Genomic DNA, 19,323 nt, shown 5'->3' on the forward strand with positions numbered 1-19,323 from the left:
GGCTGCCATTCTGGGCTGAGACCCAGATCAGGGGTTCAATTCCCCAAGGGGCTTTAGGCTGAGGGCTCCAAAAATGTACACTGATGCTGCTGCCACAGCCGCCTGGGGCCAGAACTAGGAAGGACCCTGCTCCCTTCTTGCCCAGCTGAAAAAGCCCTCTCACTGACCTCTGAAGCTGCCTTTGGTGCTTGTGGGCTAAGGGATCCGAGAACTTCCACTGATGCTGGGGATTCTGCCCCCAGGGCCTGCTCCTGTACTGCTCCTCCTGGCTCCATGCAACCAAGGCTAAGCTGCGCTCTGTGTCCAGTGTGACAGACCTTTCCCATTGGCCTTCCAGGTCACCTTGGGCTGAAAATCTCCTTCACTCTATCATTCTGTGGCTTCTGCTGCTCTAGAATTTTTCCACAGGTACACTCTTGATTTGGTCAGACAGGAAGACTGCTTTGTAGGGGTTAATATCTTACTTTGTTCTAGTCTAGTATTCTCAAAAGGATTGCTAATAATGGGGGCAACAACCCCTACAGCATTGCCTAATCTCCCTTCTCTCAAGAGCTGGCAAGAGGGGGAGACAACTCCCCTCACATTTCAATTGGGTCAATCAAGAAAGGCATAGCTTGTGCACTGCCCTAAATCTCCTCAGTGGGGACCAGATGAGTCAAACACAGATTCTTCCCCCCCCCCCCCCATATCAAGGCACACACAGCATTTCAGTTTGTATATTCAACCTTAGGGGTTTCCCACTTACTGATGTCCACCTGCTTTTTAGGGCATCAGACAAAGAAGGTACATTGCCAGCAATAACCTCCAATTTTACATTACCTCATCCCTGTATCTCACTGCACAGTTGCAGTGGAAAATTTACATTTTAAGCATAAATGTTTATATTATTTATTATTATGTAATGCTGTGCAAGCATGGTGGAGACACTTTGAACCATAATCATGAGAACTCAAATCTAATACTTGGGAATGAGAGATTGTTATGGCTATGGATCCTGGGAAACTAACTCTAAGAAAGAATAACATAAATTCACTTTACATGCTAAAATCTACCTTACTTACAGTCAGCTGTCAGTTTGTTATACTCCAGAATCATGCTTGAATTCAATTTCTTTAGAAATCTGAAAACTAACCTTAGTAGCTGCCTCATTTTCTGAGTTTTCTGAGTTTACTTTCTTGAAAAACAATTGTTCCTCACCGAAATTTTTCTACAGTTTGGATCCTTTATTTGTTTTTTATTAGTGTCCAATTTGCTTAAGTCAGGATGATTTGATTAGAAATGGCGACAAAGATTGTATTTCTTCAGAATGGCCATTACTTCTTGGCAAACAAGGCACAATATTTTGTCTCTCACGTAAGTAAACAAATATCAATTCGTCTACTCCAGATTAAATACTCTATGTTCTGATTTGATCTTTGTTTTTTTATCACCTATTTCACAAAGTTACACCCAAAACTTTAATGTTAGAACCAAAAAATCTCCACAGCAACTACTCACATACAAAGAAATACTGAACTATCAGACCTTGAAGAAAGCACCAGATACTCACGTAGGGTGGCTGCACAGCAGCGGGGGAAGAAGCCCTCATGTTGTACATTATACAGCAGGCATCAGCTGTGTTGGTGCATGGCTACTCTCATTTTGTCCCTGTTCAATGCCAGTAACAACTGAAAACACAACAAAAAGATGTGACTCTCCTTCCTCTCAAACTAGAGACAGACAGTTGCCACAGGTCATTTGACGAACAGGAGAGAGTCTGTAGTGGCAATCCACCCACCAAGTTACATTACGGATACAATAGTGACTATTGGAAGGTGGGTTAAGCAGGACATGGACAAAGCATCTTTACCTTCTTTTATATCCTCTACATTTTTCACTGGCCTCCTGAAATCCTTTGGTGGACCACTTGTGACCCATGGGCCATATGTTGTATCTGCATTGTGTCCTACCAAAATATGCAGCCCTAGAAATAAGAATTTCTTCTTACTAACTTATATCCTCTTCTGCTAGATGGTTTGTAACTTCTTGCATATCTACACTTATACACACTTTACGTGTGCGTGTGTATCAATCTCACAAGTACAACTTAAGGGAATTATGACTATATACTTCATGTAAAACAAACCCAGGGTTTTTAGTGGACTATAAGTTCAATATAGGGTCACAGATTTTAAACATGAAGGGATCTTAAAGGTAATCTAGTATAACTTGCTCATTTTACATATCAGGAAACTGAGATTCAGGGAGGGGGAGGTGCTTTGCCCAAAGCTAAACAGGTAGTAAGTTTCAGATTGAGGATTCATAGGTCTTTTGGCTCCAAATCCAGAACTCTATCACTGCTTTTCCACTGTGAGACAGAAGTGTGGCCTGGTGGCCAAAAAAAAAAAAAAAAAAAGAAAAAAGCTAAAGTCATGATATCCAGAACAAAAGAGGAAGCAGTTCTGCTATACTCTCTTTTGGTTAGATTGTCTTGAGTACTGTGTTCAAATCTATATGTTTTATTTTAAGAAAGACCTAAATAATCAGAAATGCATGCAAAAGATGGTAACAAGGATGTAAAAGTACTGAAGAATACCCCAAAAGACCAGAGATGTAATAGATATACTGGGGATTTATCCCAGGGCAGGATATTTAGTAGGTACAATCAGCAATGTCCTGGGAATGCTTCCCATCTTCTTTAGGAACATCTCAGAAGAGAAGCCACCATCAAAAATTGCCATTTGCCCCAAGTATTGAAATTGTTAGTGATAGCAGTGTATATCAGAGAGGTTGAAGGAACTGGGAACATATAGCTTTGAGATGATAATTTTTATTTTTATTCATTTCTGTTACATTTTGTCTCCCTTCCTTCTTCCCAACTCTACATTAGAGAAGGCCAACATTTCATATCTATCTATCTATCTCTCTCTCTCTCTCTCTCTCTCTCTCTCTCTCTCTCTCTCTCTCTCTCTATCTATCTAATCTTATATCTACATCTATTTATGGAACTATGCAATACAAGGTTGGTGGTACAGTGGATAGCTCATTGGGACTGGAGTCAGGAATACTCTTCCTGAGTTCAAATTCTGCTTTAGAACACTTACTAGCTTTGTGACCTAAGGTAAGCCACTTAACTCTATTTGCCTCAGTTTCCTTATGTGTAAAATGAGTTAGAGAAGGAACTGGCAAACCACTGCAGTATCTGCCAAGAAAATCCCAAATGGGGTCATAAAGAGTCAGACATGACTGAAAATACAATACTACTTCTCTTTTTTTTTCTGGAAGTGGATAGTCCTTCCTAGTTGATTTGAATGATCATATTACTTGGAATAGTTTAGTCACTCACAGCTACATTGCTGTTATTGTATATAACATTCTTTTGGTTCTGCTTGTTTCACTCCACATTATTTCACGAAAGTCTTTCCATATTTTTCTAAAACTAACCAGCTTATCATTTCTTACAGCATAGCAGTATCCCATCACAATCATATACCACAATTTATTCAGCCATTCCCTGGTTGATGGGTATCTCCTCAATTTCAAATTCTTTACCACCACAAAGAAAGCTTCTAATAAATATTTTAGAACATATAGGTTCTTGTACTTTTTTCATGATCACCTTGGGAAACACACCTAATAGTAGTATTGCTGGGTGAAAGGGTATACACAATTTTAAAACAGTATTTTATTTTTTTCATTTACATGTAAAGACAGTTTCCAACATTCATTTTTGTAAGATTTTGAGTTCCAAATTTTTCTCCCTCCTTCCCTTCTGTCCCTTCCCAAGATAGCAAGCAATCTGAAATAGGTTATACATATACAATCATGTTCAACATATTTCCACATTAGTCATGTTGTAAAAGAAGAATAAGAACAAAAAGGAAAAAAAAAAACCAAAAAAGTGAAAATAGTACACTTCAATTTGTATTCAGATTCCACAATTCTTTCTCTGGATGTGGATAGCATTTTTCATCAAGAGTCTTTTGGAATTGTCTTGGCTCATTGTATTGCTGAGAAGACCTAAGTCTATCATAGTTATTCACTGAAAATGTTGCTGCTACTGTGTACGGTGTTCTCCTGGTTCTGCTCACTTCACTCAGCATCAGTTCATGTAGGTCTTCACAGATTTTTCTGAAATCCATCCGCTCATCATTTCTTATAGAGCAATATATGTAGAACAATTATAGAGCAATAGTAACTCATTCGCGGGATATACACAATTTTATAACTCTTTGAGCAAAATTCCAAATTACTCTCCAAAATGGTTAGATCAGTTCACAGTTCAATTAGCAGTGTATTCGTGTCCTGATTTTTCCACATCCCCTCCAGCATTTTTTATTTTCTTCTTCTATTATTTTAGCCAATCTCATAGGTATGTGGTGGTACCTCAGAGTTGTTTTAATTCATATTTCTTTAATCAATAATAACTTAGAACTTTTTTTATATGACTGTATATAACTTTGATTTCTTCTTCCAAAAACTGCCTGTTCATATCCTTTGATCATTTTTCATTTGGGGAATGACTCATATTCTTATAAATTTGAATCAGTTCTCTACATATTTGATGTATGATGCCTTTATCTGAGAAATGGCTTATAATTTTTCCTCCAATTTTTTTGCTTTCCTTCCAATCATAGATAAATGGGTTTTATTTGTACAAAATATTTTTAATTTAATGTAATCAAAATAATCTGGCTTTTGTCTCTTTCGTTTATTCATAAATTCTTCTCCTATTCACAAATCTGATAATATGTAATTAATATTGTAAATATGTAATATTTATAAAATATTATAAATTATAAAAATAACACAAAATAAGTAATAAGTAATGTGCTCTTGGAATTTACTTGTGATATCTCCCTTTATGTCTAAGTCATGTATCTATTATGATATTATCTTCGTAAATGGTGTAAAATATTGGTCTATACCTAGTTTATGCCAGACTGCTTTCTGATTTTACCATCAAATTTTACCAAATAATAAATTCTTGTCCTAAAAGCTTAGATTTTTCATTTGTCAAACACAAGGTTATCATTGTCACTTACTACTATGTATTGCATACCTCCTCTATTCCACTGATCCACTATTCTATTTCTTAGCCAAGAACAGATAGTTTTGATAATTATTGCCTTAGAGTACAGTTTAGTTTCTGATACTGCTAGACCTCCTTCCTGTAAATTTTTTTATTAATTCATTTGATATTCTTGACCTTTTGTTCTTCCAAGAGAATTTTGTTATTTTTTTAGCTCAATAAAATAGTTTTTTTGGTAGTTTAATTGGGATAACATTGAATCATTAAATTAGTTTACGTAGAGTCATCATTTTTTTAATAGTGGCTCAGGCCACCCATGAACAATTGATATTTCTCCAACTATTTACATCTAAATTATTTCTATAATTGTGTTCATATAGTTCCTAGGTTTGTCTTGGCAGGTATCCTCCCAGGTATTTTATGTTGTTTGCAGTTATTTTAAATGAAATATCTTACTCTTTCTTCATGTAGGAATTCATTGGTAATATACAGAAATGCTGGTGATTTATATGGGTTTATTTTATATCCTGCTATTTTGCTAAAATTACTAATTGTTTCAACTAATATTTTAGTCGAATTTCTAGAATTTCAAGTATACCATTATATTGTCTGCAAAAAGACATAGTTTTATTTCCTCACTGCCTAGTCTAATTCCTTCTGTTTCATTGTCTCATAGCCACTGCTAGCATTTCTAGTAGGATATTGAATAATAGTCATGATAATGGACCCCCTTGCTTTATTCCTGATCTTATTGGGAAGACTTCTAGCTTATCCCCATTATGGCAATGCTTACTGATGATTGCAGGTAGATCCTTCTTACTATTTTAAGGAAAAATCAATTTGTACCTTTGCTTTTAAGTATTTTTTATTGTTTTTAATAGGAATGAGTATTTTTAAAAGCTTTTTTCACCTCTGTTGATATAATCATAAGAATTTCTGATGATTATATTATTGATATAATCAGTTATGTTAATAGTTTTTCTTATGTTGAACCAGCTTTTCTTTCCTGATCCAGTTGGTTATAATGTATATATAACCTTTGTGATATATTGTTGTAGTTTATTTAGGATTTTTGTATCAGTATTCATTAGTTAAATTGCTCTATAATTTTCTTTCTCTGTTTTGCTCTTTTTGGTTTAGGTGTCAGCACCATATTTGCTTCACAAAAGGAGTTTGGCATTTGACTTGTAACTCACTTATTCTTACATTAAATCAAAATCATATTTCAGATCTTCAGGGCCATTCTGACCTTTGATCAAAAGGAGGTAATGTGAAGGGAATTATAATTTTTGTATTAATAAATATATGTATAATATACTATAATTTCAACTTCTCAAAGTTGCCTCTTCTGGTTTGGGAATCAACATTTACAATGCAGCTTGAAATGATCAATCAAACCCTTGACAATATTCTCACAATCACTACATTCCTGTGCTTGTGTACCTTAAGTGAAGTAAATCAAAGATTGTAGAATCTGTTCCTTCCACAGAAAGTCCTATGCCTCACCTAGTAATGACCCTCAAGGACTTGAAACAATACTGTTCTCATAGGACTCCAGAACACCTGTGTTGTCCTGTACTCATGGGGAAACCACGGGGGCTATGGAAATGTTTGTGATCCACTTGTGATTTATGGATATAAGATATGCCTTTACTCCACTAGAGGGAGCATTCTTCACTTTGAAAGTAGGTAAATTGCTACTTGTTTCCTGCCCCCCCCCCCCAAAAAGGCAACTAGGAACCTCTTGTTAACCCTTCCTTGACTGTCTATTTGATCTCCAAGTCTTCTTCCACACCATCAGGAAAGGAAAATATGATCCTCTTTAAACAAAGGTTAGGGTAGATGCTAAACAAGGGAAAACATCCCAGAAAGAACTGAGGGACCCTCTCACAAACCTGATCACAGACATGCCCCAATTTCCTCTCCTAGAATCATGGGTGTATCTCAGTTGTGGGGATTGCTAACAATTAATTAATTAATAGTAAGTACAGCGCATGTCTCTCTGTTAACCCCTCTCATCTCATATCTGATTAAGAAAAGAGAATGCTGGAAGAATTGTAGGGAAATTTGAATGATGGTCTGCGCAACTTGGTGGAACTTGAGGGGCAGTAGCTGCATCAGGGTCTCATATACCCCTGCCCCAGCAGCTCCCCAACCCCAGCATCTGCAGCTGTCAAGATGAGTGTGGGATCAGGCCCCACAGTTTGCATTTCCTGAGCCTTCCCACCAGGAACAGTATACCACCAGTGGGAAGGTTCCAGGACTGGTCATCCCAGCCCCTAGGACAGGCCTGCACAACACAAAGTGGTGGGAGCTTACAGCTTGCCAAAGGGTTTTGAGCAGTTGTCATGTGACCTGAGACAACCAACCATCAGTCTGTTTTTAGTTTAACCTATTTCTGGCTCATAGAAGTTCACAAGTTGTGCAGGTCTGCCCTAGGCAGTGCCCTCTGTCACATACCACGAAGCCCAGGCAGTCAGTGTCTCCAAGGTGGGCCTGGCCCTCGGTAGGTCCCATCTAGCTGCTGCCTGGGAGAGTTTAGGTTCCCATGGCAGCGCCTAGTATGGCAGATTCTGCAGGTGGAAGATGAGGGGGATGACTCTTGAAATCCTCTCCACAGGATCATGGATTTAGAGGTGGAAGGCCAGGTAGAGGTCACCTGGACTAATCCTCTCCCATTATAGACCCAGAGAGTTTCAGCGACTTTCCCAGACTCACGGGATTCCAGCCCAGGTCCTTGGACCCCAAATCCAGCACTTTTTCCTCTGGACCACGCTGCCTTCGAACCTGAGGTTCTGTTTCCGCCTTGGTTCTGTGACATTCTTTGGGAGAAGGACAAGCTCGTAGGGTGGGGTTGCTTTCACAGCCACAGGGAAGTTTGGAAGGGAGGAGGCTTTGGGGGAAAGGGTTCGTCTCAGACACGTGGATTCCAAGATGTTTACGAGACCTTCAACTCCCACGTGTCCTGACGGGCGATGGGGGATGCTGGGCTGGGAGGCCAGAAGGAGGGTAGGGCGGTGCGGGACCATTCGGAATCACCCGCCTCAGGAGAGCTTTGGGGATCGGGTGACATCAGAGTGAGGACGAAGGTCCAGGACGGAAGTGGGGGATCCGACGTTAGCGGGTGAGGTCTGGGTGCAGATTGGTCCGAGGAGACGGAGAGAAGCGGATAGGTGAGTGCAGAGCCAGGAGAGGAGCCCGAGGAGAACCTGCGGAGGAAGGGCGGCCCGAGCCGCGGGGAAGGTAAGAGGAGGCCTGGGGAGGGCCTGCGCGAGAGGTGACGAGGATGCCCGAAGCCAGGCGGAAGAGAAACAGAAAGGAGACACGTGCTAGTAACACCTTCGCAGGGGGCCAGACGCAGGCTGGGGTTGGTTTGGGGGCGTGACTTGGGCGGGGGGAGGAGCCGCTGACGTAGCCCCGGGAATCGGGTCATTCCAGGGCGGGGACTCCCCCGTAAGAGGGCGGCTCCGCCCCACCGGAAGCGGAGCTGCCCGGCTCCTGAGAGCGCGAGGATGTCGCGACAGTCTGAATTCGCGAATGACAGCCCACCTTCCTAGCTGGAGACCTTTCCCACCGTCCGAAAGCAAGGACTGGGGGGGCGGGGCTCGGCAAGAGGAAGCGGGGCGGGGCCTGGCGCCGCTTCGGGAGACGTGGCCGGCCACGTGACGCGCGTCGGCGCGCGCTGTTTCCGGAAGTCTCCGTCGTGCGCGCCCCCGCCCTCGCCTCCGAGGCCGCCGCGCTGTGACTGCCACCCGGTGCAGTTCAGGGGGAGGAGGGCTCGGGTGTCGCCGCCGCTGCCGCCGCCTCTGCGACGCCGCCGGGGTGGGGGGAAGGTGGGGCGACGACGAGGCTGCAGGATGGAGATGATCCGGAGCAGTGCGTGCCTCTTCTCGCCCTCGCTGCCGATTCCGCCATGTCCTCTCCCCACCCTCCCTCCAGCCCCGGCCCCGGGCTCCGACCCCCCGGGCCTCCGTCGGGCCTCGGGGGCCGGGCCCGGAGACCGCCCCCCGGAGCCGCCGGGCCCCCCTCCTCCGTCCCCACGTTGCCGCTGCTGCTGTTTGTTGTCGTCGTGGTCCCCCCGCCCCCGCCCCCACCCCGGCTCCCTTCCCCTCGGGGCAGCTCGGGGGGCCCCGGACGCCTCCGTCCACCCCCTCCCCGCCCCCTCCCTCCCCCTCGGCCTCCCGTGCTCCGACGGAGGGCCCCCCCCGGGCCTGGGCTGAGCCTTTTCTTGGTCTCTCTGCAGATTTTAAAAGTAATCTTCCCAAAGTGTACCAGGCCATTGAGGAGGCGGATTTCTTGGCCATCGATGGGGAGTTTTCAGGTATCCCGTGCAGGGTTTGGAGGGTGTTCTCTCCCCAGGCTTGCTCGTAGACGGCCGGGGACGTCCCCGGTCCTAGTGCTCCTCCCCGCGGGGAGCCCCCGGGCTGCTGACTCCTGCCTTAGGGAGAGGTCCGGAGTGTCCGGCCGCTCTTTGGAGGCGTTGGAGGAGGTACCGGCGAGCCTTAGCGTGGGGAGTGTGTCATGTGGATACGTGCACACATACACGCGTACACACACGTATATGCTTACATGCGTATGCACACACAGATACACATAGACACACACGCATCTGTGTGTATGGAGAAAAGCAGCCGGGTGGGCTCTGGTGCTGGTAAGGCGTCTTCTGTTGGTTTGGAGAACAGGACAGAAACTTAGAAATGAGGATGAAGCTCTGTTTTGTTGTGGACGTGCTGTGGACAGTCCCGAGCCTTGGTGTGTAGTGCTGGATCAGGGCATCTACAGCTGTATTTGGTTTTTTGAACAGAAGCCTGATACTGTTAATTAAAACTGGTTTGATCACTTTTTTGCTTTGATTCAGACTCCTGGGTTTGTTCCCAGATGGACTGAATTGATTGGCAAATGTGGAAAACCACTTAATTGTTTATAAAGGAATTGGATGGCCTGGTTGGTCCATAGATTTCTCATAGCCCAAAGAGGCAGAGTTTACAGCTTGTTTTTAAATTGGTGATCTTAATAAAATTATTTTTTTCCTTGAAAACGTTTTTTGTTGATGGTACTAAAAATGTTTTTGGCCAAAATGTTTGATTCATTGTGTCTGTGTAAGTTTTTTGGTTACTAGGAGCGAAGGCATTTCCAAAAACAAAGTATGGTTTTTGATGATGTTACTAGCTTATGCACAAAATGAAGATTGATATAGATAGAAAAATATTCATCACCTGGAAGCCAGACTTCTGGTGATGAGCCTCTCTTAACTAGGCAGGTCCTTCCACAACATACAAAAGCCTTATTTGGTCCTGTGGTTGAAACCTTTTTTAGTATCGCGGTGTATGTGTGAGCTTATGCTCTGCTGGTATTGATTAGAACCTAGAACTGCCTCTATAACATGAATAATGCATCTAGTTAAGACTTTACAGTGAATAGTATTCTTAAATTCCTAATTTATGTGGTATAGTGATGTTTGCAGGTGTATTTCCACCTCTGAAAGAAAGTGACTGTTAAATGAACCCATTTAAAAATATTTTAAAAATATTTTTGCCTTCTTAAAACTCCATTGTGGAATTTTCTTTAATATTGTCTTTGAACAGACAGATGACTGAATGCATGTTTATAGATGATAATGATTATTGTTAATAATCCTTGATAAAAGAATTTCTATTTACTCTTTGCATGCAAAGGTATGAAGGTTTGTATGTTGTTCTGGAAAATATTTTCTTTCCATTAGTGTTGGTTGGCCACTGAATTTTTACATGATGTGTTTAATATTGAAAAGTTGTTAAAATATTAAGTTAGAATTTCCCTCCTAAATTTTAGGAATCAGTGATGGACCTTCGGTTACAGCATTAACCAATGGTTTTGACACTCCAGAAGAAAGGTATCACAAGCTTAAAAAGGCAAGTTAGTATAAGCAATTTTTCTGTCTTTTTCAGTCTCTTCCCCTCACTGAATTGTAGTGAAGCAGAATCATGTATATCTTTTGGAAAATACACTTTTTAAACAAGCTCCAACCATGAAATAGTGTTATTAATGAAAACAACATAATTGTCTGCAGAAAAGCATTTCATGAAAATATCATTATATTTGATTTAGAATAATCTAGATATGGTTCTATATTTTTAAAACTTGACTTTTGGCTAATATGACTTTTTGAGAGAAAGTAGCTACCCAAATATAAAAGTTGCAGTTAAAATATAAAGATTATCTGAGTACATCTGATAAGGTGAATTAAATAAATGTCTTTGAGTTAAAAGCATTCATATGATGTCCCAGAAACTTTCTGCCAAAGTGGAATTAAATGATGTAGAAATTCTACTTGGTTGAAACTATTATTGCTTTGATTCAAAGAAACTTCATTCTCCTCTGATACTGACTGACAAATTATTTTCTTCTTTTCCAGCATTCCATGGACTTTTTGCTGTTTCAATTTGGCCTTTGCACTTTTAAGTATGACAGCACAGAGTCAAAGTAGGTTATTTTTTTTAAAGCATTAATTATTCTGTTATTGTGGAACAATATCACCTCTCAATTTGCTTGTATCTTTCATTTTCATAGGTATATAATGAAGTCGTTTAACTTTTATGTTTTCCCAAAACCCTTCAGTAGAACTTCACCAGATGTCAAATTTGTTTGTCAGGTTAGTAGCAAAATTTAGTTCTTTTTATTTGTCAGTAGTTATGTTTCCATTATGAATAGTAATTAATGATACTTTAAACATTTATTTCATCCTTTAGAAAATGTAGAAGATGCAAAGGCCTCAGAAGGAGCCCATGAGCAAATACAGAAAACATAAGATATTCAGAGGAACCATTATGTAGATAGTGAAAATTCGTAAAGCATTCTCAATAATTCTTGGAAGGAACTGGACGTATAGCTTTCCATTAGGTTAATGCTTTGAAATTTCAGCAGTTTCTTACAGAGATTCCTATATAATCCTTCCCAGATTAATGTTTCACTTTATGGTTTAGCTTCCTTCCACAAAAACCATTAATTTCAACTTTTTTCTCCTAAAGCATTTTGTTAAAGCTAGATTTTCACAAGTAGCAAAATGAGTCATTTTTGAATTTTCCTTTCTATCACTTTGTTGTTACAGAATTGTGCTTGAATTAAAACTTTGAGATCATCTAATATCTCATTTTATAGATGAAGTATGTGTTAAAAGTCATATAGTGAATTGCAGAAGCCATATTTAAACAGAGGTCTCCTACAACATGTTGCCTCTTTGCAAAATGATGCAGTTGAACTAAATGGCCTCTAGAGTCCCTCTATAACTTTTTTAAAACTTAAATTTCATTTTTTTTAATGAATACATGTCTTCCTATAGTCTGACTCCTGCACCCCTAGATGGAAAAAAGAAACTCCCTTCTTCTGCCTCCTGACAAGTACTTATGGGCAAACAGATTCTCACATTAACCATGTCTAAAAATTCATGCCCCACTCGGCACATATAGCTGATCACCTCTCTATTAGGAGGTGTGCAGCATTCTGAGTTATCACACCTCTGAAATCATGGTGGATTATTGAACCAGTCAAAGTTCTTAAATCTTTCAAAGTTGTTTGTTTTTGTAGTCTAGAATCTTATTTTCCTGGTTTTGCTTACTTATTCTGTATCCTTTCAAAGTGGAGTTTGGGTGATGTCCCCCTTTCCACCCTTTGATTGTAGACTTCTCTTTATCTCCCCACTATTGTGTCTCTTCTTCTCTATTGTATACTTTTTCTCCATCCTTTTCCTTTCTTCTAAGATCATTATGACATAATTAAAAAAAAAACAAACTTCAGCATTCCCAGGCCTCCATCTTATTTGACTCCCTTTATTTGACCCTGCTGACACTACAGTTCTCTGGGGGTGCTTATGTCATTTATTTCTTCCCTTCCCATTAGAATGCAGTTATTTCAACTTCATAAAGTCCTTTCAAATTGCCCACTTGCATTTATCTTTTTGTTTCTCTTTATTCTTATTGTTTATGTTTCAAAGTTTCCACTCAGCTTTTGCCTTTTTTATCAGAAGTGTTTGGAAGTTCTCTGTTTCATTAAAGATCCATTTTTTCCGCTATATCATCATACCCAGTTTTGTTGGGTAAGTTATTCTTAGCTGTAAGTCTTTGTCTTTTTACATTTTGGAATATCATAGTCCATACTCCCCACTAGTAGCTGCTAAAACTTGTGTGGTGCTGACTGTGGCTCCATTGTGCTTGCATTCTTTATTTATGGCTGCTTGCAGTATTTTTTCATTGACCTAGATAGACACTCTAGATTTTGGTTATAGTGTTCCTGGGAGTTTTCATTTTGAGGTTTCTTTCAGGAATTGACAGTCTATTTTTTCTATTTTCAGTTTATTTTTTGGTTCTAAGAGATCTAGCAAATTTTCTTTGAAGATTTCTTGAAATATGATATCTAGGCTCTTTTTTTTAATTGTAGCTTTTGGATTGTTAAGTAATTTTAAAACTATCTGTCTTTGATCTGTTTTCCAGATGAGTTGTTTTTGCTATAGGTACCTTATATTTTCACATATTTTTTCAATCCTTTGACTTTATCTTAATATTTCTTGTTGTTTCATGGAGTCATTGACTTTGCATTGATCTATTCAAATTTTCAAGGAGTCTCTTTACATAGGCAGGGTTTTGTCCCTCTTGTGCCAAGCTGTTAATTTTCTTTCCTAGTCTCTCTTCCCTTTTTCTTTTCCACTTTTTTTCCTCTATCACTATCATTTCATTTATATCATTTTTAAACTAATTTTTGTGGTCTTATTAAAAAATTTAGCATTTTATTTTTCCCCAGTTACATGTAGAAACAATTTTTTAATATTCGTTTTTAGAATTTTGAGTTTCAAACTTTCTTCTTCCCTCCCTACTTCCTTCTTTGAAAAGGCAAACAATTCAATATAGGTTATACATGTGTAGTCATGCCAGACATTTCCATATTAATCATGCTGTGGAAGAAAACATAGACAAAAAAAACTTCAAGAGAAGTAAAGACAGCAAAAATAAGTATGTTTTAATCTGTATTCAGGCACCATCAATTCTTTCTCTAGGGATGGATAGCATTTTTCATCATAAGTCCTTCAGAATTGTCTTGGATTGCTGAGAAAAGATAAGTGAATTACAGCCAATCATCTTACAATATTCTTGTTACTTTGTATATAATACATTTCACTTGGTGTTAGCTCATGTAAGTCTTTCCAGATTTTTCTGAGAGCATCCTGCTCATGTCTCAGTTTGTTCAGCCATTCCCCAATTGATTCAATTCAATTCAGTTTTTTTGTACATATAGGTCCTTTTTGTTTTTTATCTGTTTGGATACAGACCTAGTAGTAGTATTGCTTGCTCTAAAGAATGGTTGAGTCAGTTTTCAACTCCACCAACAATGCATTAATATCTTATTTTTCCACTTCACCTCCAACATTGGTCATTTTCCTTTTCTGTCCTGTTAGCCAGTCTGATGAGGTATTACCTCAGAATTGTTTTAGTTTACATTTCTCCAGTCAGTAGTGATTTAGAGCTTTTTTTTCATATGGCTATAGATATCTTTGATTACTTCATCTGAAAACTGTTCATATCCTTTCATCATTTATCAGTTGTAGAATGGCTGTTTTATAAATTTGACTTAGTTTTCATTTGAGAAATCAGGTCTTTATCAGAGAAACTTGCTTCAAAATTTTTTTCCACAGTTACTATTGTTAATTTACCTCCACCCTATTTCCCCCTCTACTTATTCCATTCTGTCTCTCTTTTCAGATTGTCCCTCCTCAAAAAGTGTTTTGTTTCTGACTACTACCTCCCCCAATCTACCCTCCCTTCTATCACCCCTTGTCCTACAATCCCCTTCTCTTCCTACTTTCTGTATGTAAGGTAAGATAGATTTCTCTACCTAATTGCATGCGTATGTTATTCCCTCTTTGAGCCAATTCTGATGAGATTAAGGTTTACTCACTCCCCCCACCCCCATCTTCCCCTTCACTGTAAAAGCTTTTTCTTGGCTCTTTTACATGAGATAATTTATCCTATTCTGCCTCCCCCTTTCTGCCAATGCATTCCTCTTTCTTACACCAGTGTTTCATTTTTTTAAGATATTATCTCTCCATATTCAACTCATACCTGTGCCCTCTGTCTATATATACTATTATCTTCTCAGGTAGTAATGTAAATAGTTTAACCTTATGATTTCCTTTTCCTTTTTACCTTTTTATGCTTCTCTTGAGCCTTTTATTTGAAAGTCAGATTTTATATTCAGCTCAGGTCTTTTCATCAAGGATGCTAGAGAGTCTTCTATTTCATTGAATGTCCATTTTACCCCCCTGAAAGATTATACTTAGTTTTGTTGGATAGGTGATTCTTAGTTGCAATCCTAGCTCCTTTCCTTCCGAAATAAAGTTTTAAGTCCTTTGAACCCTTAATGTAGAAGCTGCTAAGTCTTGTGTTGTCCTGACCTTGGCTACATACTTTTTAATCCTGACTTTCAGATAGCCCAATAATTTTTAAATTATCTCTGCTGGATCTATTTTCCAGGTTAGTTGTTTTTCAAATGAGATATTTCACATCATCTTCTGTGTTTTTCATTCTTTTGGTTTTGTTTTTACTGTTTCTTGATTTCTCATAAAGTCATTAGCTTCCATTTGTTCCATTTTGATTTTTAAGGAATTATTTTTTTTCTTTTATAATCAAGATTTTATTAGTTCATTTGGTAATCAGTACATAGACACTATGAATAAATTGTACATTTAAAAAATGCTTGAAAAGTCTAAAAATTATGTAGTTATAATCCTTTTCTGAAGTGTTATTCCAGTGACTTTCTTACTTTAAGTTTGGAGGCAACTCTCCCTAAAAAGAGGTTATCAAATACCAGTATCCTGAATATGGATAAGGTATTTGGTCTTTAACAAAGCAAAGTTCCACTAATTCTGTATTTGATAAAGCTATACTCGTTATGCATATTTTCCAGTCTCTTGAAGCACATTAATGAAGTTACTGGAAAAAAAAATGTACTACTACTACCAAAGGTGACAATGTCCCAGATAGCACACAGTTTTGAAAGGGAGATCCACCACCAGGGAGCAATTTTATTTAGGAAACAGTTGTACCGAAAGACAAGATGGACACAAATTAAAATAAAAGCTTAAAAATTCATGGTCACAACTCCAAATTGCTATCTATGCTTATTTGTATGTCAAAACTACATATGGAATATTAAGTCTATGAACAAGACACACAAAACCATACTAGTCAACATTCTACTAATTTCTGGTTGTATTAAAACAAACAAACAACAAACCAAACTGACAACCAGCACATGATTTCACCTCTTTAAGCAGGAATCTAAATAAAGCCACTTTAGATTGGCTTACATTTATCTAAATGTTTTAAAAAATTAATGTGATGAGGTGGGATTGCCTCCTTCTTAAAAATGTGTTTCTAGAGCTGCTAAAAAAATGACATTTACAAAATAGTTGATAAAAATATTCCTCTGAATTGTACAAGAAGGGATGTAACGGACAATTGTTAAGACACTTGGTATAAGATGTTATTCAGATTTGGTTTCTTTCTCTCCTGCTCAGACAGAGACTGGAGCCTCTTCATTTTTAGTTTCTCCATTTTCTGCAGGCAAGTCATCTTTATTCTCTTCTTGGCTAGTAGGTTCTGCTTGTTTTCCTTTTGCTCCTTTTTTCCTTTTGTGTGAACTTTTTTGTCCTCAGATTTATTCTTTCCAGCTGTCTTTTTAGGCTTAGATTCAACCTTTGCAAGGACTGGTTTAGCTGACAATCTAGCCGACCTTACTTCCCCTTCTGCAGAGTTGACCTTCCTCTTGGGCATCTTGGCTGCGAGGGTGGATTGGCTCCCTCTCCCCACACCAGGCGAGCACTGGCGGGTCTGAGGGAGAGGGCTGCAGCAGTGGGAGTTTCTTCTCCAGCAGGGCTCCTGGGCCTCGATGCTCCTTCTCCCGCTGCTGGGCTGAGAGGACCTGCAGTGGGAGCAGTCTGAGAACTCAGGAATTATTTTCTTTAGAGAGCTTTTAGATCTCCTTTTCCATTTGGCCAATTCTGCTTTTTAAGGCATTCTTCATTGGCTTTTTGGACCTCTTTCATCATTTGGTCTATTCTGTTTTTTAAGGTATTATTTTCTTCAGGTCTTTTTGTGTCTCCTTTACTCAGTTGTTGATTCTTTTTTCATGATTTTCTTGCATCACTCTCATTTCTCTTTCCAATTTTTCCTCTATTTTTTTTTTACTTGGTTTTCAAAATCACTTTTGAGCTCTTCCATGACCTGAGACCAATTCATATTTTTCTTGGAGGCTTTATGTATTGGAGGTTTGATTTTGTTTTCTTCTTCTGAGTGTGTATTTTGATTTTTCTTGTGACCACAGTAACTTTCTGTGGTCAGAATTTTTTTCTGTTTGCTCATTTTTCCAGTCTATTTCTTCACTTTTAACTTTTTGTTAAAGTGGGACTCTTCTTCCAGGGTGGAGGGCATACTGTCCCACATATCAGAGGTTTTGTGTAGTTATCTTCTGGAGATACTTCTGGGGACCTGTAAGTTTTAAGTTCTTCCAAGGTGGTATGCTGGAAGGAGAGTTGCGTTTACTGGTTTCCTGGCCAACGCTCTGGTCTGTGAATGACCACAAGCACTCTTTTCTGCCCTCAAACTGTGACGAGGGTCCCCGCTCCACTGTGGCCACAAGCTCTGGTGTGCTAGTGTTCCTCTTCATCATGGCACTGCCACCCAGATCTGAGTATAGGCAAAGCAAGAGTCCCACCCCCAGTGCCAGCAAAGAGTCTTTTGTATTCTCCTTCTGACCAGTAGTTTGACCCACTTACCATCTGTGGGCTGACCGCTCCTGAAGGAGCTGCTGCTGATTCAGTGGCTTCCAAGGCCTCCTTCTAGTTTTCTGGGGCCCGGTCTGCACTGGTGCAGCCTGTGCTCCACTCACACTGAGGTGCAGGAGACTTTTTCTGCTAATCCCCTAAGTTGTCTTTGGCTGGAAAATTATTTCACTCTGTCCTTTTGTGGATTCTACTGCTCCAGGAATTGTTTTATGGCATTATTTAAAGGTATTCAGAGAGTTTTTCGGGAGAGCTCAGGCAAGTCTTTTCTAGCCACAAGATTTTTTTACGTCTGCTTAACTTTTATACTCTTGCATAATTTCTTCTAATAATTCTAATTGCTGTTTTGGGCAAGTTATGTTTTGCTTTGAGACTTTCTTTCCCTGTAAATTTTTTGGAGTTATATTCTTCTTTTGAGTTTGTGTTTTAATTATTTATCCCTGCACTGAAATAGATCTGCATCTTTTTTTTTTTATTCATTTTTCCAGCAGTATGTTCTAGGCAACCTTGAAGTAGGAAATTCTGTGGAAGATTGCATTAAGCTATTTTTCTAGATGGTGCTCTGGACACTGAGTTTCTGACCTGGTCTGGGACTGGACATCCCTACACTGCACACCTAACGTGGAATTCTGGGGGCTGGCTTGCACTGACACTGACTTGATGCTATGTTCTCAGCCACAAGCCTCAGGCCTGGGCCAGTCAGTGATTAGCTTTGGAGTCCTTGAGCTATAATCCTAAGTCCCTTGGGCTGCCTGGGATAACCTTTATAGTTAGCCTGGGCCCGGGATTGAATAATACACTTTAGATATCCCTGTGCTGCTGGGCTAGCTTGGAACTCTAGGTTCTGAGTTGCCCTGAACTTTTGGGCAGGAGCCCAGAGAGAAGTTTGTGTCAACTCTGGGCGTCCATGAGCTTTTGCCCAACTCAGTTCTCTGGGTCATTGAGTCGTTGATCCTGGCCAACCCTTGTTCCACAGTTCCTGCCCTAGTCACTTGCCTGTAGGTCAAATTTGTCCTCTTGGGCAGGCAAGATGCCAGGAAAGTTAATTTCTTTTTCAGTTTTCCTTTTGCTAATTTTGTCTGGCATTCTTCTTAAATTATTCTTGGTATAGTTCTGTGGGAACTGGACTGTAGTGTTTCTTCCTGCTTTTCTCTCTTGGCTGCAGCCTGCTCAATAACATTTTATTCATAAAGTCAAGAAAATGTGGGTTGAGTGAAGACAGATTTGGGTACATAATACCATTGTTAGGAACTTGATAGCATCCTTTGAATCTTGAAAGTGCTAAATTTAGGACAAATGAAATAAAATATTACAAAGTCAATAGCTCCAACAAGTAGTAGAGACTAATAATATATAGCTTTAGGACAGATTTAGATAATTTCATAAATCATGTAGTTACAGTTGGTTAAAAGAGGGCTAGAATAGTCTTTAACTTTTGAAGTTGATGTCAGAGGACAACTGTGCCCTTCTACATACTTTAGTGCCACTGTGGGAGAACTTGTAT

General features: G+C 39.6%; 1 protein-coding gene and 1 pseudogene across 3 annotated transcripts in view; one reads left to right on the forward strand and one right to left on the reverse strand.

The window, feature by feature from the left end:
• The first annotated feature begins 8,654 nt into the window (after positions 1-8,654).
• PARN (poly(A)-specific ribonuclease) overlaps positions 8,655-19,323 on the forward strand; it is a 187,148-nt gene continuing 176,479 nt past the window's right edge. For 2 of the 3 annotated variants that reach the window (XR_011967137.1, XM_072609548.1), the window contains exons 1-5: positions 8,656-8,887; positions 9,255-9,332; positions 10,823-10,902; positions 11,406-11,473; positions 11,561-11,642. Coding sequence is in view for 2 of the 3 variants with exons in the window: in XM_072609548.1 (XP_072465649.1) it covers positions 8,869-8,887; positions 9,255-9,332; positions 10,823-10,902; positions 11,406-11,473; positions 11,561-11,642 (327 nt within the window). In the remaining variant the exon portion in view is untranslated. Of the gene's footprint in view, positions 8,888-9,254; positions 9,333-10,822; positions 10,903-11,405; positions 11,474-11,560; positions 11,643-19,323 lie in introns of all 3 variants that reach the window. The other variant, XM_072609539.1, reaches the window with a different exon arrangement.
• LOC140504527 (non-histone chromosomal protein HMG-14 pseudogene) lies at positions 16,523-16,812 on the reverse strand (annotated as a pseudogene).

This window comes from Notamacropus eugenii, chromosome 1 (genome assembly GCF_028372415.1).
Source record: "Notamacropus eugenii isolate mMacEug1 chromosome 1, mMacEug1.pri_v2, whole genome shotgun sequence".
NCBI classification, from domain to species: domain Eukaryota; kingdom Metazoa; phylum Chordata; class Mammalia; order Diprotodontia; family Macropodidae; genus Notamacropus; species Notamacropus eugenii.